The 27,889-nt window shown below is 34.6% G+C and overlaps 2 protein-coding genes across 9 annotated transcripts in view; both read right to left on the reverse strand.

Annotated features, from left to right (window-relative positions):
* The window catches only part of LOC128246166 (calcium-activated potassium channel slowpoke-like), a 94,935-nt gene extending 78,827 nt beyond the window's left edge, over positions 1-16,108 (reverse strand). For all 8 annotated transcript variants that reach the window (XM_052964406.1, XM_052964391.1, XM_052964398.1 and 5 more), the window contains exons 1-2: positions 15,127-16,108; positions 10,543-10,604 (exon numbers count right to left, since the gene is read on the reverse strand). In XM_052964406.1, the coding sequence (XP_052820366.1) occupies positions 10,543-10,604; positions 15,127-15,465 (401 nt within the window). In that variant the 5' untranslated portion in view covers positions 15,466-16,108. The remainder of the gene's footprint in view (positions 1-10,542; positions 10,605-15,126) is intronic.
* An 8,424-nt stretch (positions 16,109-24,532) lies between these two features.
* Positions 24,533-27,729, reverse strand: LOC128218714 (dynein axonemal light chain 4-like). Its single transcript, XM_052926403.1, has 3 exons — positions 27,571-27,729; positions 26,766-26,849; positions 24,533-25,553 (listed from the first exon to the last, which is right to left on the reverse strand). The coding sequence occupies exons 1-3, from the start codon at positions 27,643-27,645 to the stop codon at positions 25,389-25,391; spliced, it is 324 nt and encodes a 107-aa protein (XP_052782363.1). The 5' UTR covers positions 27,646-27,729; the 3' UTR covers positions 24,533-25,388.
* Between the last annotated feature and the right edge of the window lie 160 nt (positions 27,730-27,889).

Raw genomic sequence — 27,889 nt, forward strand, 5'->3', positions numbered from 1 at the left:
GGCGTATCTATGAGGCTATGGATAGAGGAGTAAGTAAAAAGGCGTATCTATGAGGCTATGGATAAAGGAGTAAAAAGGCACATCTATGAGGCAATGGATAAAAAAGTAAAAAGGCGTATCTAAGAGGCTACGGATAAAGGAGTAAAAGGCGTATATATCTATGAGGCTATGGAAAAGGCATATTTATGAGGCAATGGATAGGAGGCTATGGATAGAGGAGAAAAGGCGTATCTATGAGGCTATAGATAGAGGAGTAAAAAGGCTAATCTTTGAGGCTATGGGTAGAGGAGTATATAGGCGTATCTATGAGGCTATGGATAACGAGTATAAAGGCGTATCTATGAGGCTATAGATAGAGGTGTATAAAGGCGTATCTTTGAGGCTATAGATAGAGGAGTATAAAGGCGTATCTTTGAGGCTATAGATAGAGGAGTATAAAGGCGTATCTTTGAGGCTATAGATAGAGGAGTATAAGGGCGTATCTTTGAGGCTATAGATAAGGAGTATAAAGGCGTATCTTTGAGGCTATAGATAAGGAGTATAAAGGCGTATCTTTGAGGCTATAGATCTAGGAGTATAAAGGCGTATCTTTAAGGTTATAGATCTAGGAGTATAAAGGCGTATCTTTGAGGCTATAGATAAGGAGTATAAAGGCGTATTTTTGAGGCTATAGATCTAGGAGTATAAAGGCGTATCTTTGAGGCTTTAGATCTAGGAGTATAAAGCCGTATCTTTGAGGCTATAGATAAGGAGTATAAAGGCGTATCTTTGAGGCAATGGATAGAGGAGTATAATGGTGTATCTTTGAGGCTAAAGATAAGGAGTATAAAAGCGTATCTTTGAGGCAATGGATAGAGGAGTAAAAAGGCATATCTATGAGGCTATCATCAGGATACAAGAGTAAAAAAGGCAAATCTATGGTCGGAACAAAGACAAATCTCTTTTTAAAACAATTTCTGCGCTCGTAATACAAATTTATAGACACCAATATTCCTTAGTATTTAAATCAATTTAAACTGTGAAAGCTGCTTGTATAATTTATCAAAATTCAATGATCACCCGCAGTTTCTTGATTGACTTTTATTTCATTCTCAGAGGTGGGAAGAGTGAGATATGCCATACTCTTAGAGTCTCACAGTTCCTGCAGAGTTTTATGTGCTGATGCCTATCACTCTACTTATCATGTTGAGCCTTTCCTTACCTCTAACACACAGCCTATCAATCATTAAAGTCAATCAAACTTCTGATTTTATAATCTTGTGTCTGATGTTTTTGGGATTATTTTCTAACAAAAAAAGGAACAGGAAGATGCTTTCATCTGTTGTCAATGTATCAAAGCAAGTGTAGTCAAACTGTGAAATGGGGGATAACTCTATCACTCAATTAGTTCTATTAAAGACGTAAAACAGCATCCTGAAATAACCACAAATGAAACTGGACTGAGCAGGTGATAGTTTGCAAAAAAAAACATGAGGCTATCAGGGGCTGGAAAAGTAGGGGTGTGCTTCAAGGGAACATCTTGGGATATGTGGCCCTTTACCCAGGAATCCCCCACAAATATGAAATAAGCTCTAAACAGGCAAGGGGGGGGGGGGGGTCTGAATGTATCAACCCTATTGACATGGAATGTTCACTTTGGGGCAGGAGGTTGGGGGAGTGGGGGGTGCAAATGGGACCCTCCATGATCCACTAGTCATGCTAGGATTTAGATTTAAGAACTTAAATATCAAGAGGTCAAGGGCAAATAAGGTAGGTCCATTAGTGTTGCAATGTATATTTAAGTCATATATAATGTTCGCTTCCAGCGCTCAATTCCCATCTGACCACTTAATTATTCAGCCACTCTAGCAGAACCAACTTATTATCAATAAAGCCAGAATGACATTTCCAAACATAAGACAAAACATATTAAGATAAGGCATTTTCCAAATTCTTAAAGGACAAAGTCCTAAAATCCAGCTTTGCCAATCCATTAGTTCGAGGCCATGCCATTTCCGAAAATGGCAAAGATCAAAGTTATCTTGTGCAGACAGAGTAAAAGCAATTTCCAGCAAAGAAAAAAAGACATTAAAAAAGTAATTCCTGGCTGCCAAATTTCTTAACAGGGCGGAAAAAAATCATTATTGAAGCTTTTTTTGTCAAGTACAAGTCTGAATTCACGTTGACGCTGTTTTTCCTCAAAATATGGAGATTAATTTTAATATCAGCCTAAAAACACGGAGCTAAAACTTTGGAGGTAATATATATGTATTAGCTTTAAAATATAAAGGCTATCAGTGTAAAAATATGGGGCAGATCATTCAGAAATTTGTTAAAGTTAACAATTAATGATTAATGACAATGTTGTTAATTTTAAAACGTAAAATATTTAATGATGTGCTCACAAGTACAGTTGAACACCGTTGGCTCGAACTCCCTTGCCTCGAATTCCTCGTTCGTTCGAACTAGATGTAGACGACCGATTTCTTTAAACTGATTAGGTTAACGCAATCCCGTTTATCTCAAATTTTCCGACACTCGACATATTTTCGCAGGTCCCTGGGATTTCGAGCCAACAGGGTTGACTGTATATAAATTACACTTCCAGAGCAGGAAAGAGTTGAAAGTTGTCAACAATGCCGTAAACAAAATTGTTAATCTTAACTAAGTTGTTATTAGAACTGAACAATTGGCCCATGGTGTTGATCAGCCTAAAGATATGGAGATTATAACCAGCCACAAATATGGAGGTTCATTTACCTAAAAATATTGAGGTTACCATACTTTTTCAATAATTTCTGCTTTGTGCAGAAGTAACCAGCTAGCGTCATAATTTTATGAGTCTCATTTTAATACAACTAAAATACATCTTGGCAACAAGGCCTATAAAATTCTGTCTTTTAAAAGAATCTGACAGTTGGATACGCTTCATCATTGAGTAAATATTTAGATTACATTACATTATAATAGCTGTTTATTTAACAAAACAAACAAGCTGTTTAATTTAAAGGAACAAGAATAATACAACCTCAAAAATCAAAAGTGCTTTACATTATAAAAAATATGCGATGTGTTTATAGTGTAAACAACACCCCATTTGTCCCAGAACTTGGTACAATGGTATCCAATCATTTAATATTTGTTAAAAGAGACTTTTTAAGAAAAAAGACAGCCCATTTCCGTCCATTCTCTTTTCATCCCCAGCTACATCCATTGATCCAGTATTGAATGTTGCAATCAGATAAAATGGAAGCTGGGTAATGGAACACTAGCTTAAAAAATCAAAGCTTTCAACTTCAAACAATGTAAAAAATGAAACGAATAGTCAACAATTTTCATAGTTTTCAGACCTCCAGCATATCGGAGCTAAATATCTCCAGGAGTTTCAATCTACTTCATCAAGTATTTTGTGATTTTTGACTGGTAAATTCTCCAGTAGTCAGAGAAAAAAATGCAAACTGATTTTACTGGTTTCAGCTTAATATTTAAAATTACAATATTTAAGTGGTGGTGCCAATCATTGCAATACGCACAGTACTTTTGTAGGTATAATGAATTATATATCACATAAGGACCATGTTTTTAACTAACATAATAACTATACAGTCGAAACCTGTTGGCTCGATATCGCTTGGCTCGATTTCTTCGTTGGCTCAAACTGGATGTCAAATACCCATTTTGTTTTACTCTATGTAAGAATTTCGACTTGGCTCGATATTCGCGAGGCTCAAAGTAGTTTGGTCATTCCCTTGGATATCGAGCCAACAGGTTTCGACTGTATTATATTTTTTTGAAATTTCATTCTTGATTACAATAGAGAATTAATTGTTTAATATATTTGAAATATTATTCCCACTGGAAATGGTCGACAAGGTTTTATAAATCCATTGACAAGCTAAAATATTAGTTTAATCTCAAACACCCACTAAATTATAATTTTCTGATCACATGATTATAATTTTCTCATGCAGTTGATTGTTGCCATGCAGAATGGCTATATAATGTTTACCTCAGTGACAACGCTATGAAGTATAGCAATAATGAGGAGACAAACAATTGAATACAGGAATTGATCCCTGGAGAAATAAATATGATTTTTTTTCACATAAGTATTCAGACAAATTGTTTTTAACTGATGGTGCACAATCCATTGTAAATCTTATAGAAAGCTTAGCTAAAGAAAGTTCATAAAAGGACAAAACAATATTATTTTCATAGATAAGGGCAAAGACAGAATTAATTTAATTCATTGGAGATTCATTCTGAGACTGTTTGTATCAGCTGGTTAGATTTATTCCCACCAGTCCCATACAAATATCTGACTGCACATCTGCAGTCAGGGTCACAGCTTCCTTTAAAAGTTGGCCTTCAACTTCAGCCTACACACTCTCTTACCGAAAAAAAGAAAGAAGAAAATGCCAGACATATAAATTTAGGTTACTAGACTAAAATGTGAGGGAACTGGTGAACTTGTGTTTTTACTGACCAGTAGGAAATATACCCAAAAATGCACCTTCAACTGAACATCGCAGAAATTAAATTCCAATTGCCCTCCGTACCCTTATAATAATGGGCCTACACATAAGTTTTAGCCAAACTAACCTCCTGGAAGTTTATTTACTTATCAATACATATATTCAAAACCCACATTAAATGGTTAAAGGTACTTAAGCTACACACCAGATGGTCACAAAATTGGCAACACTGAGTATTTCCTCAAAACAAGCCTTAAATTGTCAAACTAGTATGAGACCGTTAATACATCAATTTACATAATTAAATAATATTTCGTTGCTGTCTCAGCTGAGTTTGCCCATTAACAATAGCGCATATTGGTTTCCCAGTTTATAGTGCAGGGTTCGAATTTAGACTCGCATACTCGCAAAATGCGAGCGACATTTGCAAATTACAGGTGACTTTTATTCAAGCTCGCAAAATTCTGCGAGTGGCTTTTTCTAGACAACAAAATGTTAAAAGGAAAGTAGAATAAACATGAACTTTACTCCGCTACGTAGTCGAGTGTAAACAGCCAATAAGTGACATGTTTACACTAGCAGTATGGAGAAGACAGTACGGAGTCACGCTCTAGTAAGTTTTCAAAAATAGAACAAATACGGAAAAGTATCACAACTCTTTCCGGGATGCTCCAAGGCGTGCATTATACTTTAGTGAATACAAATGACATAACCACCTCGCTCAATCAAAGGCTAAATGTAAATCCCATCAACCTTTGAATATCCGCCCAACTGTCAAAGAGGCTAGAAATTGATATATGTTATAGTCAAAAGCATCCACGCTACATATACTGTTGCTTCTATTTATATTAGATTTATAATGTTTTAATACTTATAGACTTAATGAAATCTGTAGCGTGCTCACCGTATGGGTATTACCCGATGGCGAGGGTAAATATACACCCCCCCCCCCTCAAAGTGAACAATGGTAAATATACACACACACCCCCCCTCAAAGTGAACAATGTCAAATTATTGGACAGCTTTGTTATCAAAATGTGGCCAGCATCCGATGAGTCATCAGATTCTGTACCCCCAAAATAGAATAAGCCATCAACAAGTTCTAGTAGTCAAGTCACTCAAGAATGATCAATATTTTTAATATTCATAGTCTTAGGTGTAAATATCTACTTTAACTAGAAATGTGTCCATAGGACACGGATGCCCCCACTTCGATTTTTTGTCACAGAAAATAAGCCATAATGATTATTCAGGATAATCTGAGGGCCCTAACTCCTAAATGATTAAAGCGATTTCCATGGCTATCGAACTTGATCAAGATATTATGGTCACAAACATGTGTTAAAAGTTTGGTGAGGAATGGACAAACAGTTTTCAAGAATTGGATCGGAAACAATCTTCGGGACGTATTTTTCAAGTCTTTTTTTGCAAATAAAGGGCCGTAACTCCTAAATGACAAAAGCGATTTCCATGGCTATCGAACTTGATCAAGATATTATGGTCACAATCATGTATGTAAAGTTTGGTGAGGATTGGACACATACTTTTCAAGAATTAGATTGGAAACATATATTTTTGAAGTATTTTTGGCAAAAAAGGGCCGTTACTCCTAAATGACTAAAGCGATTTCCATGACTATCGAACTTGATCAAGATATTATGGTCACAAACATGTGTTTAAAGTTTGGTGAGGATTGGACAAACGGTTTTCAAGAATTAGATCGGAAACAATCTTCGGGAATTTTTGGCAAAAAAGGGCCGTAACTCCTAAATGACTAAAGCGATTTCCATGACTATCAAACTTGATTAAGATATTATGGTCACAAACATGTGTTTAAAGTTTGGTGAGGATTGGACAAACGGTTTTCAAGAATTAGATCGGAAACAATCTTCGGTACGTACGTACGTACGTACGTACGTACGTACGTACGGACAAGGGCAACCCTATATGCCGCCACTTTGTGGGGGCATAATTAGACAATATTATAAGGGAATAAAGCAAATAATAAAATTGCAAGTTGATTTTTCATTTTGCGAGTTGCCTCAAAAAGCACTCGCTAAATTTTGCGAGTGCTCCTCAAAGTTAAATTTGAACCATGTAGTGTGTATATTTTATAGCTTGTGAAAGTCACAAGTTTAGTACAAATACAAATATCAACGATGTTTTTAAATTTACTGGTTTTGACATGGTAGACGAACCCAGTTTATAACATATATTGAAAAAAATACGCAAAAACTGCGAAAGAAACATGTCTGTTTAAGCGATGTGATACATCATGAAGTAATATTTTATGCCTTGTACGCAACAATAATATTTTATAATTTATGAAAGTGTTTGATAATTTCCTTTTTTTCTTGCAATTATATCATCTGGTGTCTCAACGTCCCTTTTACTTCTCATAAAAACATCTAATACTTCAACATCATCTCTTGGTCTATTTAAAATAAATTAAATACCATGATTTTTTATAAGGATGTTCCTGGTTGCTTGAAAGCTTAACTTCCCCGGTACTATTTTATCAAAACAGATGACATTTTTTTATTTAAACCTTCCAATAATCCCCGGGGTGCCAAATTTGTCTTTCATGCTGCACCTTTTTAGAAACTTTTAAATCTAAATGCAAATAAGCAACATATATGCAGCGTGTTTGCAACCATTATAAGATTACTTACAAAATGGATTTTTCAATCAATTAAATTCTGCATACACGCTAAATCAGAGACGCTAATGGAATAATAATTCAACTAGATTTACATTTTCTTTGAATTTCTCTTTGAAATACTACATCAGCTGTTTTGCTGATATTATATAAAGGAGCTGTTTTAATATCAATCAAAATAGTATACATTTAGTAATGCATTGGTTGTGCAAGTAGCGTAGTGGTTTATATAGCGCACTCACTTCTCACCAAGGCCTTTTCGGTTTATGGTTCTCAGTCTGAGCCTACTTGAGTTTGGTTTGTGGTTATACCAACCTCATTAAGAACTCCTCAGCTATTTTCTATCGAAAACAACTTTGGATGTATAGGGATGGTTATCAATGTCAGAAATCTTCACATTTAACAAAGTAGCAGGTAAATAATGTAGATATTTTAATTAACCCATTACTGCATAATGCTCCTTTATCTATTCCCGCATGGTTGCCCTGAATTGCTGCTTTATAAATTCCCGCATGATTGAGCCGAGGGTGTTTTTACGAACTTCTTCTTACTGATGTACTGGCATACATCCGAGGTTGTTTTTAAATAAAATGGGCGAGGAGTTCCAAATGCACCGATCTGGAACAGTTGATCTTCTCGTAGAAATCAGCATAGTGAATTTGTACTCTTAATTTTTTACTAAACTTAACACCCCTGGTAGTTCAATTACTCATCAACATTATAGATTGAAAACCCATAATGAACATTTAAATACACATACTTGCAAAAACATATAATGCTTCAACATTGTTGATCCTTGGACCTATTTAAAGGAAATTAATGCATTGAGTTTTTATGATTAATTTCCTGGTTGTTTGAAAACTAATTACTAAAATTATCAAAACAGATGTGACAGTTCTAATTCAAATCTTACGCAAAATCTGCGGGGCACCACTTGACTTTTTATGCTGTTGCGGGGCACCACTTGACTTTTTATGCTGTAACTTTTTAGAAACTATTAAATCTAAATGCAAATTAGCAACCTATGCAGCATTGTTTGCAACGATAATTAGATTATTTACAAAATGGATTCTTCAATCTTTTAAATTAAATTTTGCATACACGCCAAGCCAAAGAAGCTAATGGAATTTCAATTAAATTGGATTTACATTTTCTTTGAATTTCTATTTGAAATACAACATTTCAATGCAACTGTTTTGTTGATATTATATATAGGAGCTGTTTCAATATCAAGTGAAGTTGAACACATTTAGTTCAATGCATTGGTTGTGCGAGTAACGTAGTGGTTATAGCGCACTAACATCTCACCAAGGCCTTTCCGGTTTGATTCTCATTAAAGTCTGAGACTATGTGAGTTTGGTTTGTGGTAATACCAATATAGAATATAGGATTCTCTTGTAGAAATAAAAGATAATTGTTTGTTTCAGTATAAGAATTTAGATCGTAATATATTTCACTGCGTGACAGCACCAAAGTTTATATTTCATGGGTGTCATATCCACAGGTGAAATATTCACGTCTGGTGTTCACGAGGTGAAATAAAATGATATTTTACACTGAAACAAACAAATTCTCTTTCTATTACATGCCTAAAATTTGAATAAAAAGTCATTTAATATCACATTTTTTTTAATAATGCCTCAATTTATATGTACACTTAATGTCATTTCGGAAATGAGGTCATTAAAATTGTGTCCCAGCCCTGTGCGCACTGATGTTTAATTTGGAACCAAGAGCAGGCTCAAATTTCAAAACAGTGACAAATATCAAATTGATATTTTCACTGATTGAAACAGTGAAAAATCCATTTTATTTCACAGATAAATCTCTATAAACCACCGGAAAGCATAATAAACCGGCCTAGTGAATTTGTACACTAAATTTTTGAACATTTAAATTCTTGCAAAAACATGTAATGCTTCAACATCGTCTCTGGGTCTATTTAAAAAAAGGTTAATGCCATGTGTTTTTTATGATCAATTTCCTGGATTCTTAAAAACTTTCTTAACTACTATTTCATCAAAGCAGATGACAGTTTGGATTCAAATCTAACCAAAATCCCCGGGCTGCCACTTGATCTTGCATGCTGCACCATTTTAGAAACTATTAAATCTAAATGCAAATTAGCAACCTATGCAGCATGTTTGCAACGATTATAAGATTATTTACAAAATGGATTCTTCAATCTTTGAAATTAAATTCTGCATAGACGCTAATCACTGAGACGCTAATGGAATTATAATTCAATTGGATTTACATTTTCTTTGAATTTCTCCATCAGACAGCATCACAGCATAAACATTTTTGTCAATATAAGGAGGAAAAAACGTTCTAATATCCGTTGAATTTAAAATCACATGTAGTAATACATTGGTTGTCTGGTAAGCATTGTAGTTATCAGCACAAACCTTGGAGGCTATCCGGTTTGATTCTCGGTCTGAGCATATTTTGGGTTTGGTTCTTGGTAATACCAAGCCCGACCAGTGGATATCCTACGGGTATTCCGGTTCCCCCCATATCATCATGAAACCACACTTTCATGTAACATCTTGACAAAGAGGAGTGATAAATAATAATTTTGATAACTCACTTGTTTCACAAATACTGTAAAATAAACATGTTGAAACTAAACAAATACATTGCCAAGATAAGCGTGGCTCTTGCACATCATTGCCAAGTTTTAGACCATTATGATGCAGTAAATATATATAAACAAGATGGGGAAGTCAGTTTTCCATAGTAGTTTCAATTTCAGGGATGCGTAAGCTTGCAATACAAACATACTTATGTGGAACATCGATTGGAATTGGACAGACAATTTTTTCTAAATTTTTTTTAAATATGGAGATCAAGATTACCAAGACGTGAAACTCAGATTACTGATAGTTGAGTTTTAATTTCAGGTATCATATAACTAATAATACAAACATACTTGTGTGGAACATCGATTGGAATTGGACAGACAATTTTTTCTAAAAAAAAATTCAAATATGGAGATACACATTACCAATATGGGGAAGTCAGATTACTGATAGCTGAGTTTCAATTTCAGGATCATACAACAAACAATACAAACATACTCATGTAGCACATCGATTGGACCTGGACAGACAATTTTTTCTAAAAAAAAATATTTAAAAGTGGTGATAAACATTACAAAGATGGGGAAGTCAGATTACATGACTGATAGGTCACGAGTTTCAATTTCAGGGATGTCACACTCACAATACAAACAATTTGAATTGGACAGACAATTTTTTCTTATTTTTTTCCCCCAAAAACGGAGCCAAAAGGATATAAGGCCTATATGACTCAGTAACTGGTGCATGGCATCAAAAATGGTCTAGCTACGTGCATTACCTTTTTGCAAGACATTGTACATGAAAGCTTAAAACTTTGAGAATCATTGTATGAGGTTCATATACTTACTATGAAGCATCGATGAAGTAGATAATGAGAGACGCTATACTCAACACGAACACCAGCCCAACCTGAAACGACATATATAATTTCTTTAGTTTATCGTTTCAAACTAGTCAATCAGAGCCAAGTATTTCATGCACTCTATTTTGATTATTGCTGTATGTAACTCAGAATCAATTTATATATTTTGCAGTGATGTCACACTTAATGATTTTCTTAACGGTGTTTAAACGATTAACCATTTGTCAGTTATTATTTGTAATTTGGGCATTACAAATTAAACAAACTAATTCATATGGTCACTCTCTTTGTCTCGGAATATTTTTTTTTTAATTTGTAAAACATTAACTATAATCTGTACAGATATGTTGAATGTTTATGGTTTTATGTAAATGAAAGAGTTGAAGGACATATATATACGTAAAAAATATCAGTTTAATTGCCTGGTTATTAAGAATACTCGGAAACTAATGCACCATATCTCGTCTATTGCTGTTTTTCATTTATGCATGACTATAAAAAAATCACTTAATAAATTAATATTTAATTCAAAACCGAAGTTGGAACACTATAAATTTCACAAACGTTGTAATTTTGTTGATTTAAAAGCATAATTTATGTGGCCAGGTTGCATAATAAATTAATTTATGCAATCAATTTTTTGCAAGAAAATAAGGACATAATCGTCTGGGAAAAACTTTCTTAAGGGCATTGCTGTTTTTCCTGTCAAAACAGCAATTTGTATATGACTGGTTATTCGAAAATTATATATATAGTATACAGTTGCACTTATATTGTCTCACTTATGAGCTAAGCTTTTATCGTAACGCAGAACTGCTGGCCTGCAGGGGAGAGGTCATATGCCCAATTTCTTCCTCCACTGGAAGAAGAATTGACATGCTGGTGGGCCGGCCTGTAGGGTGAGAGGGCATATGTTTAATTTACAGGTGGAAAATCCACTGCTTTACTTTAAAAGTTACCTGATTATCTAGACAGCACAAATGCCACTATTACCCCATTACATTTATGTCACATGTATGTTAAATTGTTTGACCGTACCTTGGAACTACTACTTCAGTTAAAGTTTAATTCAAGCTACATTTCCAAAGGCCTTGAATACAGCCAGCTGACATAACATTCAGTTGCTAATACTCAAGAGTCGAAGACTTTCAGTATGCCATGTTTGTTTAATAAACATCAAGCTTTTGAACAACAAATTTCAAAAACAATCAACATCATGTATTATTATTATTTAACTATTGAATATAACTTTATCGGAAACAATGTGTATAGTATACATATCATGTTTAATATTTATATTACAGACATCTGAAAACCAATAAACAAGAACTATGTATTTGCTTAAAGGAATCAATATAATAATATTATTCTGAGCATGTTAAGCTTGCCAGTGTAACCCATTTCAGGTAAATTGATGGTTCGTTTCAGTATATATACCAAGAATCATTAAAATAACCTAATTGATTGACTGTTACGGATCTTTATTGTTTAATGCAGTCAACAGCTGCAAATACAATTAAAACATCCTGTAAGCAGAACCATACACTGCTCAGGCTTCTCTTTCAAAAATATTATAAACTGGAAAATAATGAGTCTCACTCAAGTTGTTTCACATTCCAAAATTCATACCATTCCATACATCTATCTAATCTATTTTAAAACAATTTTACGATCTTGCTTAAAATTAAACAATAACTGATCTTTAAAGAAGAAAAGGAAAAGTCTGCCAGTTGATACAATTATTATATACCTGCATGTATTTATTTTTCTACAGTATAAATATAGAAATTAATTTAGGGTGTAATATATCTCTTTCACAAATGACTCAACGATGGCCCCCATACATACATGTTTAAATGATGTTGTATCATTATAATTTTGACTGTTAACGCAATTATACATATTTGCAAACTGAAACAATCACGTGATTATAAATTTAAGCGTGCAAAAAAACATTTTAATAAACTCGCAGGTGATGGCGATAGCGTTGACAATTTTTATTTCTTCATTTTGTGTCCTAGAGGTTAATATGAATAACCAATTTGAATTTTTTTTATTGGATTAGTTTGCCCAAACATATACGATATACGGGTAAACAGAATGTTTAGAAATTTGTTATGCAAACTGACATTCATAATCATCTATTCAACTTGTATAACCAATCAATAAAACATGTCAAGTTCTGCAGACAAGTGAACTCTACCAGCAGAAGATAAAATCAACTGATTTTGAGACACCCCTACAGCTTTACCGTTATCCCGAAAAATCTACGCTTATGTCCAGTAAGGTCATACAACTGTCATAATGAACAGAGTAGTCCCCTGGTCACACATTGCTGAAAGGCAGAGATTAATACCACGTGTCTGCCATGATCCTGCCAATTAGCATAATCAGCAATTATTAGTCCACTGTTTTCATTACATCAATAAAAGGTTGACAATGAATGGGTGAATTATGATCTGCCCTTTCCTACAACCACCAATAGCATGGTTAAAGTACGGAGAAAAGGACCCTTCTGACGCATGACAAATGTTTGATAGTCAGGGCTTTTTCTGCCCATTTTGGGAAAAAGACCCTAGACATTTTGGGAAATTTTGCGTCGTGAAAATGCCGAAATTGGGAAATTTTACAGTGAAAAGAAAAAGCTGTCTAAGTCTCCTGCGAATTAGGAAATGATTTAATATTAGTTTATTTTCCCTTTAAAAGACCCCAAAAATATCAATCCTTGGGGTGTAAATATCTATTGCAATAAATCATGACAGATAATATTTCATACTGATCTCTGAATGTGATGAAAATCAATGATTTCCGAGTTCAATTATCAATTTTTTTTTACATCACATAATTTATTAGGATGTTAAAAATGAACCAGTACAGGTAAAAAGACTTTTGATTTTTTTTCTGAAGATTGGGAAAAATATCTTATATTTTGCTCTGGGGATGGGTCCGATTATTTAAGTCGGACCCGTGGGTTCTATAGAAAAAGCCCTGATAGTTTATTTGTGAAATTTTCATAACTTTTTGTTCTAAAACTACAACAGCAACTATTATGCTCCATGTAACGTTTACTTACAGTATTTTTTCTTACATGATATGATGTTCAAAAATTGATCAATTGGTTACAGAGCGCGATTTCGTCAGAAACATTTTTGGGGTGTGTTTTTTTTCAAAATTCTATTTTGAATAATTAACGAATTTTTCTTCAGGACAGTGTTATAATGAATGCATAATGCACCAGTCAACTGTAACGACAGCCCCCCCCCCCCAGGTCCATGGTACATATACCAGGGATGGCGGGGGGGAAATGGGCCATGTTTTTTACCTTCCAAGTGGCCCTGCAGTGCCAAGTAAATGCAGCGGTTTTGTTTTCTAGCCGAAAAAGGCCAGGAATGGGCCTGACCTAGGATGCCGGGGCATTTTGCGGGGATTTTACGAGCTAGCAGTTTGTCCCCGCAGGCAAGGATTTTACCTAGGATTGGCTGGATCGAAAGTCAAAGTCCCCGCTATTACCCGGACCTAGGGGGGGGCTACAATTGACTGGTTCATAAGTTCAGTACATGTTTTTATGAATATTCCGTCTTGTAAATGCAATCAAGGCAAATATGAATATAAATTTACAATTATTTATTATTATTTATAATGGTGAATAAACGATCAAGTCTTAGGTCAATATTCAATATTATAAACATTATATAATGTATTGAATTAATTGTGATATAAATAATAAATGCAAAATAATGTTACGTGAATTTTATATATAATCACAACTATATGTATTAAAGTCACATAATGAGTTGGATTATATAGATTAAATATTCACTTTTTGTTTAATTATAATACACTGGTATTAAGGTTTACTTTCTTAACGTTAAGTAGTCACAGCTGATCACTCACAGTGATCAATATACTGCAATCAATGTACAATATTGAAATTTAATATCTATTCATAATTTAAACATTCATACAGATCAGAGTAAATGATTCAAGTAAAAAAGTGTGTCATTTCAATACCTTTTCTGTCCATCCAAAGAAGTCGCACACAATTCAAATTTTAATATCTTTCTAATAAATAACTTTCTTCGTTCAGTATAAATGATTAATTAAATTTTTACAATAGAAATTCATATCTCATTTGAAGCAAAATTATATTCTAATGGATTTTAATAATTCATATTCAATTTAAGTGTTAAAATACTTTCAATTTCATTTTAATTTTATATAAGTATAGTGCAGTTTTCCCACCATTTTGGCAACACAGGGGCTTTTCTTACCCAATTTTAGATTTATTTGGTCTCCACATTATTTTCTACAAAAAAAAAAGAAATTGGGAAATCTAAATTTAATTTTCTGGAAAAAATGGAAATGCTTTGAAAAGGAACAAATTCTGCTTCCAAACTGTCAAGATAAAAAAAAAGGGCTTTTGGTTGTTTATTGTAAAAATGAAAAGAGCGCTATAAAAATCTGGTATATAATATTAATATTAATCATAATAATGCAAAATGCCCCAAAACAATTCTACCTAGGACCCTGATTTTACATCATTGTTGCCATGGTAAAACGAATACCCACCAAAATTCTCCCTGTGGTTGTCTGCCCTGAGATGAGTTCCCCAGCCCAGTCCTTTGCTTCCGTCAACCAACCAACCTCCGGGTCGTGACCTTTAAACAGGCCCGTCCCTTTCTCCTTGGTAAAATCCTTCGATGTATCTTTCTGTATTGCATTGTTAGGAGTGATTAGGGAGCCTTTCCGTCTAACCGCTTTAGTCTGACAAAAGATAAATAGTGATAACCTGTAAAGCAAAATGATAACTAAGCCAGCCCCGAATGTTATTAAACTGGAGGCTAGGAAGTAATGCCACTTGCGTTCACTACACCCATATGGTGCAAGAGTTGTTGTCGCATTTGCCATGTCTCTGACGTTTAACACTGTTTCCTTGAAATATCACAATAGGTTTCTGTGTATATATCCGTACTACACTGACTCACAAAGTTGCCCTAGTTACTGTTCTCCAACACACTAGCAAGATCTCAGATATAACATGCATTATGTCAAATGTATGAAACAACCTACATATTTTGTATCTTCACAAGCACAATTACCGTATATGCTTCATACTTCACTGTTGTAAACTGAACCATATGTGGCATTCCAATAATATCCAGCTAATTGCTGCCACAGTAGGTAAACTGTATTGATTACCAGTCATTACTCTCACAAGAAATCATATTTATAATAATCTTAGATCAATCTAAGTGCTGTATATCCATGGGGACACCTCTAACCAAGTGTGGTCAATTTATATAACCGAGAACTGAACAGTGGCAAGCAATTTCCAATACTGGGGACGGTCGCGTGAAACTGATTATCGACGACTGCAGAAGATGAAAGCGTTTTCCAATACACACACGGATAATATATTCACCTGGTAAAAACTGTGGCACTTTTTAACTTCCTCTATGACATAAGTATACTTAGAACTCCGCTAGTAACACTGTATTGATGATGTTTTGCAATTTTTCCGAGTTCCCAGCCTCAGCAACACACCACTCAGCTCGTGCTACCGCAAAATACTATACCGTAATATACGAGATTAGACAAAACGGAGTTAATAAATCCGGGAAACTGCGAAGTGTCAACGTTTAGGATCGACGGTTCCAAATGAGCAGATGTATCAACGCCAATGTATAATAGATTATAGGATATCAATTTGGAATATAGTTATGAAGGTTAAACCACGCTATATTGTCGTTATGGGTGATAGATATCAGACAAACACAACATGGTGTGGCCAGGGGCGTAGGAGCTGGGGCGGCGGCAGTCGCTCCAATATTTCGAGGAGCGGCGAAAATTTAAACATGCCTTTTTAACTAAAAAAATACTATAACCGGCGTCTGTTGAAGGTTACCTTGGTAACAGAATACAGTACACCATCGATAATCCGAAACGTGTCCAGACTTTTCTCAAGTTTATGACCAGTAGCCTCGGATAATTGGCCATACTTGTCAAACATGACCGCGACTGGTTAATTGACATTTGATGGCACACATAAAAGACACTTTTAATTAAAAAAAACTCTTGTCACTCGTATTCTGCCATCAAAAATAAGTATCTTTCAAGAGAAAAAAAAACATACACACAAATCGGTGTCTTTAGTTGTTGTTTTTTACATATAACATTCCATAAACTACTATTAATTTGATTGTTTGATAAACACCAAACAAAACAAACATTATGTGTGTTTTTTAATTAAATATCATGAACACTATCTTCATAAGCTTTGTAGATAACACTAATCACATATGTCAGCTTCTGCTTAATGGAAAAGTCAAATCAGTGAAGCACTTTTTCATTCCCAAAATGATCGTTCTGTAATAAAAATCATGAACAACGTTCATTCAACACTCAGACGTTCAGCTCATTCCATGAATACACTATGATAAGGTAAATTGTCAAATGTGGAATAAATACTGGTCGACTTATGACAGAATTTAATGCATATTTGGATCTTGAAAAACCAGAAAGGCCGAATGTGTTACATACATCAAAACAATTTTGTATATGGAGAACTTGGTAGAACAACATTGTTAGCTAAACGTTGTACAAGTGTAATACGATATTGGATGAAAATTATCCAAATGGAGACTATTAGATACGTTAGGATAGTGTATGATCAAATGTATTGTGATTTATATGATACTCCAAATTTTAAATCATGGGCTTTTTTGGTGAGGCATTTACTCCAAACCTTAGGCTTTAATCATGTTTGGATGTACCAAGGTGTTGGAGATGTTAACTTATTTATGTCTACAGTCAAACAACGAATAACTGATATATTTATACAAACGTGGATATCCGAGTTAAATAATTCTACTAGAGCTAGATCATACATACTGTTTGCAGATTTTAAACTTCAATCTTATTTGTCAAATGTTAATATAGTAAAATATAGGTCTGCTTTAACGAGAATAAGAGTATCTGCACATAGATTAGAAATAGAAACCGGTAGATGGCACAAACCAGTAGCAATACCACACTGTGATAGAAAATGTCTTGCATGTAATTTACTTGAAGACGAATTTCATTTTATTCTTGAATGTCAACTGTATAAAGAACTAAGAAAGCAATACCTAAAAACATATTATTATACTGCACCGAATATACCTAAATTTATTAAATTATTTAAATCGCAAAATGTAACTGTAAACAGAAACCTTGCCATTTATGTGTATAAGGCAATGGAACTAAGAGAAAGATATTTATTGTATTACGGGTAATTTTATTTGTTAACATTAATTACTTCACGCTTAAATGTAAGTTTATTGATGATATATCATTTGGTCGCATGATTTGATATATTTATAATGTTGATCAGTTGCTTATATGAATGTATTGGACCTTGACTATGTTTAGAAACATGTTTCGTAATCATATTATGTATACGCATGGGCATTTTTGTCTAGATGTATTTGGAAATAAACTAAACTACATGTATATATTGCCATTTATAGAAGTAAAACTGACAACAATGTCGCTAGAATTCGGATTCTTATCCCACCATTATATTGAAGACGATCACCTATGACATATTTCCATGCAACTTTACTGTATGTTGCTCTATTCGAGTATATCAGACCCCTATTTTCGGGGTTAGAAAGTCAAAGGTTAATGACATGGTCAAGGGTATTACGAAAACTGCTCAATAACTCGACAACGGTTGGACCACCCAACTTAAGTCGTAAGTTGCCTTGAACGAGTACATTACCTATATCGTTATGGTGGTCAGTGGATCAAGACCTTATAAAAACATTGTCCGCATAGTAACTAGAGAACACTTTGATATAGGACCATGCAAGTTTAGTCATGCGGCCATATGAAACTTTTCACGCATACTTATTCGTCAAATGTTCGCTCTAGCACCATGCAACTTCAGTGGTTATTGTCTTCGATCAGTTCATGACCCTGTATGTTTTGGGGGTCAGTACATGTAGGTCAACAGACAATGCATTGCCCTAAGTCTTAATAAAACATTGTTCGGATTAATACTTAACAACGATTTGATATAGGACAGTGTAACTTCCGTGTAGGCTACCTTTTGACAAGTTAATGATCCCTATTATTTTTGGGTCAGTTGGTCAAAGGTCAAAGTCGAAGTCAGCGTTGTTATATGGGAAAAGATATGTCAACATATTAATCAACTGACAACGGTTTGACTTGAAACTAGGGTCACTAGGTTCTCCGGGATCAGAAATTGAGCACCTTTGTTACTGGGGTGGGTAGTATGAAAAGTTTTCTGTACAATATCCCCACAACAGTCTGACCGTTGACTGTAAAACCTTAATGAAAGATTACCCTTGAGCAGTACATGACCCCGCCTCATTGACCAGCATATACATTTATAACTCTCTCTCTCTCTCTCTCTCTCTCTCTCTCTCTCTCTCACGCACGCACGCACGCACGCACGCACGCACGCACGCACGCACACACACACACACACCTCTATATATATTGGGGTCAGAAGGTCAAAATTGAAATGACAAATACGGCATAATCCCCGGAGTAACTTCCAGATGGTATTACGTATAATCATGAAACGTAGTAGACAGGTTGCCCCAAATATTAGATGTCTCGTCCATAGCAAATTTAAAAGATCTACGTCTTCGACTGCATTTCTATAATTTTCTGCTAGAAATTATAGGCAATAACTGCTTTATTTTTTAAAGAAATATTAATGCTGAAGTTACATATTCATTTTTACCTCAGTGAAATTACTTTAAGTGTTTGCCAACGTCAGTCTGTACATTATAAAAAAATGCACTAGCGGATGCAGGCGCAGTATGGTGCCCGGCTGTCCAGCCGAACTTTTATTGTCAATATGGCTCCAAAAAGTCGTAAAATATACCAGAATGCACAAATATATATATATAAAGTCGTACTTCCCCGATTCCCCAGTTCCAAATTTATAGCCTTTGTTATTCGATTCCGTGGTAGGGAACGCACGTCCCAAGTAACGCACAAAAATGTGCCACTCTCCTTACGCCATATCCAGAATCCTTTTTGCTTAGTGTGTAATAATGAACATGCCCGCTTCCGTTTGATAAGTACAATACAAGTTTGTTCATATACTGATTGAGAATAATAAACATTTTGTATAGTCACACCTTTTCCAGCAATGCAACGCGTAGAATAAAGGGTTCACTGTTGTTAATTTTTTTTTAAAAACTGAATGGCGTGCATATACCGTCAGTCATGTGGCTTCGTGTAGGCACTGTAGACTCGTGGCTTTTTTGTTAGAAATTATGTAACATTTTATGCCGGAAAAAGCCCTTGCCCACCTTATAGAATACACAAGAAAACGCGAAAAATGCCTCCAACTCCGTATCAAAACGGAACTACGCCAAATATGGGGTCTAGCTACGCCACCTTTCATGCATTTCCATAATAACCCATTCAAAGGTGGCACTTTTAACCGGAGATGGTGGGAATATGTTTTATGTATATAATTGTATTCTTATATATATATACATCTAACTTATAGTAGAGAGGACTAAAAGACGATTTCACCACATGCTCAATAAACATGAAGTTTTGATATAATAACATAAATAATTTGCACATACCTATATTTGCATTGAAAAGCCTTGAATGTTCATTCGAAACACCAACTTTTAACCCATTTTAACGTTAATGACGTAAATGTCGCGAATTCATTGGATGTTGGGAATGTTGTGAATGTCACAAATGTCCTAGCTGTCGTGACTGTTGTTGTGAATGTCACAAATGCGCTTACTGTTGATAATGTAGTGAATGTCACAAATGTCCTGACTGTCGGGAATGTAGTGAATGTCACAAATGTCCTGACTGTCGATAATGTAGTGAATGTCACAAATGTCCTGACTGTCGGGAATGTAGTGAATGTCACAAATGTCCTGACTGTCGATAATGTAGTGAATGTCACAAATGTCCTGACTGTCGGGAATGTAGTGACTGTCACAAATGTCCTGACTGTCGAAAATGTAGTGAATGTCACAAATGCACAGATGTCCTGACTGTCGATAATGTAGTGAATGTCACAAATGCACAAATGTCCTGACTGTCGGGAATGTAGTGAATGTCACAAATGTCCTGACTGTCGGGAATGTAGTGAATGTCACAAATGTCCTGACTGTCGGGAATGTAGTGAATGTCACAAATGCACAAATGTCCTGACTGTCGATAATGTAGTGAATGTCACAAATGTCCTGACTGTCGGGAATGTAGTGAATGTCACAAATGTCCTGACTGTCGAAAATGTAGTGAATGTCACAAATGTCCTGACTGTCGGGAATGTAGTGAATGTCACAAATGTCCTGACTGTCGGGAATGTAGTGAATGTCACAAATGTCCTGACTGTCGATAATGTAGTGAATGTCACAAATGTCCTGACTGTCGGGAATGTAGTGAATGTCACAAATGTCCTGACTGTCGGGAATGTAGTGAATGTCACAAATGTCCTGACTGTCGGGAATGTAGTGAATGTCACAAATGTCCTGACTGTCGGGAATGTTGTGAATGTCACAAATGTCCTGACTGTCGGGAATGTTGTGAATGTCACAAATGTCCTAACTGTCAGGAATGTTGTGAATGTCATACATGTTACGATTGCCATCTATGTTATGAATGTCACGCACGTTGTAAATGCCGCGAACATTGTTAATTTTATAATTGTTGCCTAGGTCGTGAATATCGACCATGTTGCGAATGTCGTGAATTATGCGAGGTTGTGAATGTAACAAATGTCCTGAATGTCATTAATCTTGCGATTGTCATCAATGTCATGAATGTCGAGAACGTTGTGGTGAATAACGTGTATATATGAACATGTTGATATGAGTATGTGCTTCATGTATGATGTGAGTGTCGTCAATGTCAATATTGCAAATGTTGTGAATGTCATGATTATTGCCATGGTCGTCAAAATCATGAATGATGTGGTTGTTGTGTATGTTTTGAGTCTCGCAAATGTTGTGAATGTTACGAATGTTGTGAATATACGAATATTGTGATTGCCGTATACTTTGCAAATGATTAAAATGTCATGGAGGTTTTCAGTTTCATAAATGGTGGGAATGTCGTGAATGTCGTGAATGTTGCAATTGTCCGCAATGCCGTGAATGTTGCTTTTGGTCCACAATGCCGTGAATGTGGCAATTGTCCGCAATGCCGTGAATGTGGCAATTGTCCGCATTGCCGTCAATGTTGCATTTGTCCGCAATGCCGTAAGTGTTGCAATTGTCCACAATGCCGTGATATTGCTTTTGGTCCACAATGCCGTGAATGTTGCAATTGTCCGCAATGCCGTGAATGTGGCAATTGTCCGCAATGCCGTGAATGTTGCTTTTGGTCCACAATGCCGTGAATGTTGCAATTGTTCGCAATGCCGTGAATGTTGCAATTGTCCGCAATGCCGTCATTGTTGCTTTTGGTCCACAATGCCGTGAGAATGTTGCAATTGACGCAATGCCGTGAATGTTGCATTTGTCATGCCGTGAGTGTTTCAATTGTACGCAATGCCGTGAATGTGGCAATTGTCCGCAATGCCGTTAATGTTGCAATTGTCCGCAATGCCGTGAATGTGGCAATTGTCCGCAATGCCGTGAGTGTTGCAATTGTCCGCAATGCCTTTAATGTTGCAATTGTCCGCAATGCCGCGAATGTTGCAATTGTCCGCAATGCCGTGAGTGTTGCAATTGTCCGCAATGCCGTGAGTGTTGCAATTATCCGCAATGCCGTGAGTGTTGCAATTGTACGCAATGCCGTGAGTGTTGCAATTGTCCGCATTGCCGTGAGTGTGGCAATTGTCCGCAATGCCGTTAGTGTTGCAATTGTCCGCAATGCCGTGAGTGTTGCAATTGTCCGCAATGCCATGAATGTGGCAATTGTCCGCAATGCCGTGAATGTTGCAATTGTCCGCGTTGCCGTGAATGTTGCCAATTTTGATGAATGTCGGAAATGTCGTGTCATTTTGTATATTTAAATGCGTTTAAGTTAATGCATTTATATGCAACCAAGAGCTGTCACTGAGACAGCGCGCTCCTATATTTTGCCGTTTTTAAATTTTAGGATTGCAAACGAAACATGCATCGATCACTTTAAAATTACATTACATGCACAACCTTTAAGTTAAATCAAATAAAAAGGGGCATTTTTATTATATGCAAGAAAGAGTTATCCAACTTCATTGTTTATAGTTTCAATGCAATACATCAAGTAGTTGCTGAGTAATTCACTTACATGATTGTGCTTACATGAAAAACGTTAATCAAAATTTCTAAGTCAAATAATAAAGGGGCTATTATTTCCATTATATGCAAGATAGGGTTATCTAACTTGATTACTTAAGAAGGTTGGATGGTTGGGAGCCTGGGTATAACGTTTCAATGCAATACATGATGTATTTGCTGAGGTACTGGCTTTAATGTGGTTAAATGCAAAAAACCTTGACTTGAATTTCAATCAAATAATAAAAGGCCATTATTTGCAAACTACAGTTATCTAACTTGGTTACTCAAGTAGGTTGGATGGTTGAGTAACATTGTATAAAGTCTCAATGCAATACATCAAGTAGTTGCTGAGATATTTACTTATGTGTGCAAAACCTTAACCTGAATTTCCAAGTCAAATATTAATATAAATATAAAGGCCCACAATTTCCTTTTTTGCCCTGTCCGTCAGTCTGTACGTCACACTTCGTTTCCGCTCAATAACTAAAGAACGCTTGCACCCAGGAACTTCATACTTGGTATGCTAGTTGGTCATGACTAGTAGATGACCCCTATTGATTTTGAGATTACTAGGTCAAAGATCAAGGTCGCCGTGACCCTGAGGAACGGTTTCCGCTCAATAACTAATGATCCTTTGAGTCCAGGAACTTCATACTTGGTATGCTAGTTGTTCGTGACTAGTAGATGACCCCTATTGATTTTGAGATTACTAGGTCAAAGATCAAGGTCGCCGTGACCCTGAGGAACGGTTTCCGCTCAATAACTAATGATCCTTTGAGTCCAGGAACTTCATACTTGGTATGCTAGTTGTTCGTGACTAGTAGATGACCCCTATTGATTTTGAGATCAGTAGGTCAAAGGTCAAGGTCGCAGTAGATATTCACTATTTAATACGTGTGAATAAACCAAACTTCACTGTTGGTTCGTCTCCAGTCCAAAATTACAAATTTCATGTCCATCATTTATTTTTTCTCAGATGCGACCACACAATAGGGGAGACAAGCGCTTTTTCAAAAAAAGCAATCTCTATTTTTCAAATTAGTGTTATCTTACTTCAGTAATTAAATTGGCCTGAAACTTGGGAATAAATATCTTAAGTTTCAATGAATACATCATGTATTTGCTGAGATAATGACCTAAAGGAGCTTTCATGCAAAACGTAAACCAAGGTGTGACACCGACACTAGGGCTAGTAGAATAGCTCTCCTTATTCTTCAAATAGTCAAGCTAAAAATGAAAGTGAACATAGAATGTATACTTACATGTGTTTGTTCACTTTTCAATACTTTCTCATATTATAATTAAAAACTAGATTCAAATGAATCGATCATTTTTCATGTGATTAAAATTAAAGATGCACTCAAACTCCCAAATAAGCAGTACCACAATTTATACAGTTGTTTTAATTTACCGAAAAGGATAAATAAATATGGAAAACAATGGTTCGAATGAAAGATACCATGTTTAATTTGAAAACAAGGCGCAGCAAACACTGTATTTCTACCTTATGAGATGATAGCTGATCACTGTAAATCTTTTAGGACCCACCATGTCATGTAATATTTGTGCGTTTTCAGCTTTTCCAGATATGCAATTATTTAGTAAGTAGTTTAAGGTTTATCACTAAAAATCATATTTGTTATACATGTCTATGTATTGATTTTAAATATTAGTGTCACTTTAAATATTACACAATATATCAATAAAAACAATAGTAACCTTTTTAATTTTATCCTTTTTTGTATATAATATGAAAATATCACATTAGAAACTATACAGTTATTAACATCAAAATGCAAATAATACTTCATCTTAAACTTGATGATATTAAGGGCTGTTGGTTTTCCTTACTAAAATAGTTTTGTTACAGGAGATAAATGCATACAATTGTTTATCACAGAATAAGTACATGTTAACAGAATTGTAGCCTACCTACATGTACTAATTAGGTTGTGTTTATTTAAACATGTATACAGAAATATGTTTGGGTTATCAACAAGACAATTCATATCTAATTTTTACAAATGTATGTTCACCATATTGATATGCATGCATTATGATATGTTTAGTTTACACAGGAATGAATCTGTAAACACACGGTTTAAAGGAAATCCATCCATCATTAATACAAAAAGTTGCTATTGGAAAGTTTCATTTTAAAGTTACAAAATGTTAAGTTTGAACATCTTCATGGAGGGCATTTTTTATATAGGCTTTAAATATTTTGAAAAGCAACTAAATAAAATTGCTAAATTATAATAATAAATTTTATTTTATTATCTCTACTACTATGTCATAATAGTAGTGCCATTATGGAGTTATTCAAAAATATAATCCAAGCAAAAATAATATTATGGTTAATCATTATAAATTAAACATAATAAAATAATCGAAATGTCAATATCTAAAATGCACTAACACACCTTTGCATCCTAATGATGGATGGCTTACCTTAATAAAAAAGTAAAGGGAAACAAAATATCAATTGAAAGTAACTTTAGCAGGAATGGTGAACAACTGGAATGTAATAGTCAACATTGAACATTGGTTGAAAAAAGCATGTCCCATCTTCTACGAACATTTCCAAATACAAATTGCCATATTTCCTCCAAAGAACATGTATAGCAGATTTTTCACTTCATGCGTCAGTTCAAATCCGAATCCTTCACCGACCACTGCATGCCAGGAGGCGCCAAATTTTTTGTCCATGGTCTCTTTGATCATTCTGGCAGCATTCTGGAACAGTTGATACTATGAATTAATTTTGATCAAAGCTTTATTGTATCAAAATCATAATTATATATCTACACCTCAACTTCCATTTATTTAATGAACGGCCTTTCGGCAATTGAAAATATTTTCCGATGAACGTAACATCTTCGGACATGTTCGGATCATCAAGTTTTAATATACTTTGATCATTCTGGCAGCATTCTGGAATAATATTAATATTGATTTTGATCAAGGTTTTGATGAAACAATATTATTATTGAATGGAATTAAGAAATGCTACATGTATCTGCTACTAAACTGCCAAGTGACTGACTTGATCTTTTACATCTGAATTAAATACGCATTATTGAAAAAATACAATGGGAATGCTTCAGATTGATAATATAAAGTGTCATTACTGTGAGTGACATTCCTTTAAAGTATAATACAGACACTACGACAAACTGGAAAAGTGCATTTCCGAATATTGCAACACTAGCAAAGATTCTCAGTAGGCAGGGCATGAAGACTGATAAACGTTGAAATTTTTAACAAATAAGCCACTCCTTTATACAATCTTCTCAGACATTTTATTGGCTGAAAAAATAGGATACTAAGTACATGCTTTATCGGGTCAAACATCAATTGTTTTATTTCATATGAACAAAATGCCTTTAGCAACTATAAGTCATAGATCTACAAAAGTTCAAATTAGATGAATTGTTAATATTCATTGAAAAATTGAACATTTGATGACACAAGATGTTTTATTTTGCTGAAAAGCGTTAGTAATGCTATTGAAAATCGAATCATTATAGGGTTGGACTTATTACATTCCATTCAGATAAGTATCTTTGGGTTGAAGTGTTTCATCATTGTTAAAAAAAGTATGCCAACATCAAATCTGTGATCAAGTCTCTTTAAAAGCTCATATTTTTGTAAAATACACATTTTTGTATGGTGAAATAAAGTGTGGCAAATCAATTAAAACTAAGATACCAAAAGCTGGAACCCTTCAGCAAATGTTGATATTTGCTCAAATATTGTCTTTGAAGACTACAATTTTCATTAGCGTTAATAATGCCTATGCTTGCATTGGTCACTAATTACGGCTTTGTTGTTGCATAAGAAGTTGATTGAAATAATCATGTGATGTTATCAATGTATTGTTAAAAGGTAAAAACTAATTTTTGGTCTAAAAACATGAGCGAGACCCATTAATACAGAAGCACTTACTTCATTATTTGATGCAAATTTTTCACAGGCTGTGACGCACAACTCCATAGCTTCTGTCTTCATTTCATCATTCATGTCAGAATGCTGCAAATTCAAGAAAATGTTCATGAACAAATATGTAAGAAATGTTCATATTTTAATTTAAAGTATAGTGAATTATTAATGGTTCTATAATGGAATTTTATTAATCATAAATTGTAACAGTATCAGTACACTGTTCTACTTAATATAAGCAAGTTAGTAATTCCTTTCTCATATAAGAACAATTTTTTCCCCATGATTATTTTTCATTTAAAACAGCCTCAAGGGTTGTAAGGTTAATGGGAGACATGGAGTGATTATCATTCAGGCCACTAAAACCTAAAATATATATCCCTGTGAGTGATTGTCATATCAAAAATCGTTAAAAAAATATTGAAATTGTATTTAGTGAAATATTTTATGTTTGGAATGGATAATAAAGGTTTATATTCATATTTTACCATGTAAGTGCAAAGCTATTTTGCACAAAACAAGCATTAAATGCATTAAAACTTTAACGTACAATTATTTGGACTATGTTGTTACATGCTCATGTCATGTAACTGAGTCTGTTATTATCTGAAAATAGCCCATTGAACAATTGTTTCTTGTTTTGAACACAATAATACCCCACTTTAAATAAAGATTCTTGTATCTTGTACCTAACTTCATTTTTAAACAAAATTCACCACATAACTAAAAATAAGACTAAGAGACACATTGTTTACTTCCTTAAAATGAAAAATCCTGTAATAACATAATTACTTTGTTACGGTACACTTACGCGTATAAGTGGATAGGTGTGTACTCTTGCTTTAGTATCTTGTGCTTCCTTTTTCTCTTCAACTGGTTCTGCCATTTTGCTTGGAAAGATATAAAAGACAGGATAAAAGTCTATGGAGTTTTGGTTTCTAGGGTACGCGCACCTGCTTCTGCTGGACTTGATTCTCTATGTTTAACATATCGAAAAAAAATAAAGACCGTACCATCGAAAATGAAATATGAACAAAATAAATGACACAAATAGAATAAACCTTACTAAAAATGTCTTAGTTTATCTTTTGTTTTATTCAGCTGAAAAAATCATCTTTAATCTGAACTGG

The sequence above is a fragment of the Mya arenaria genome, chromosome 2 (genome assembly GCF_026914265.1).
Source record: "Mya arenaria isolate MELC-2E11 chromosome 2, ASM2691426v1".
Lineage (NCBI taxonomy): Eukaryota > Metazoa > Mollusca > Bivalvia > Myida > Myidae > Mya > Mya arenaria.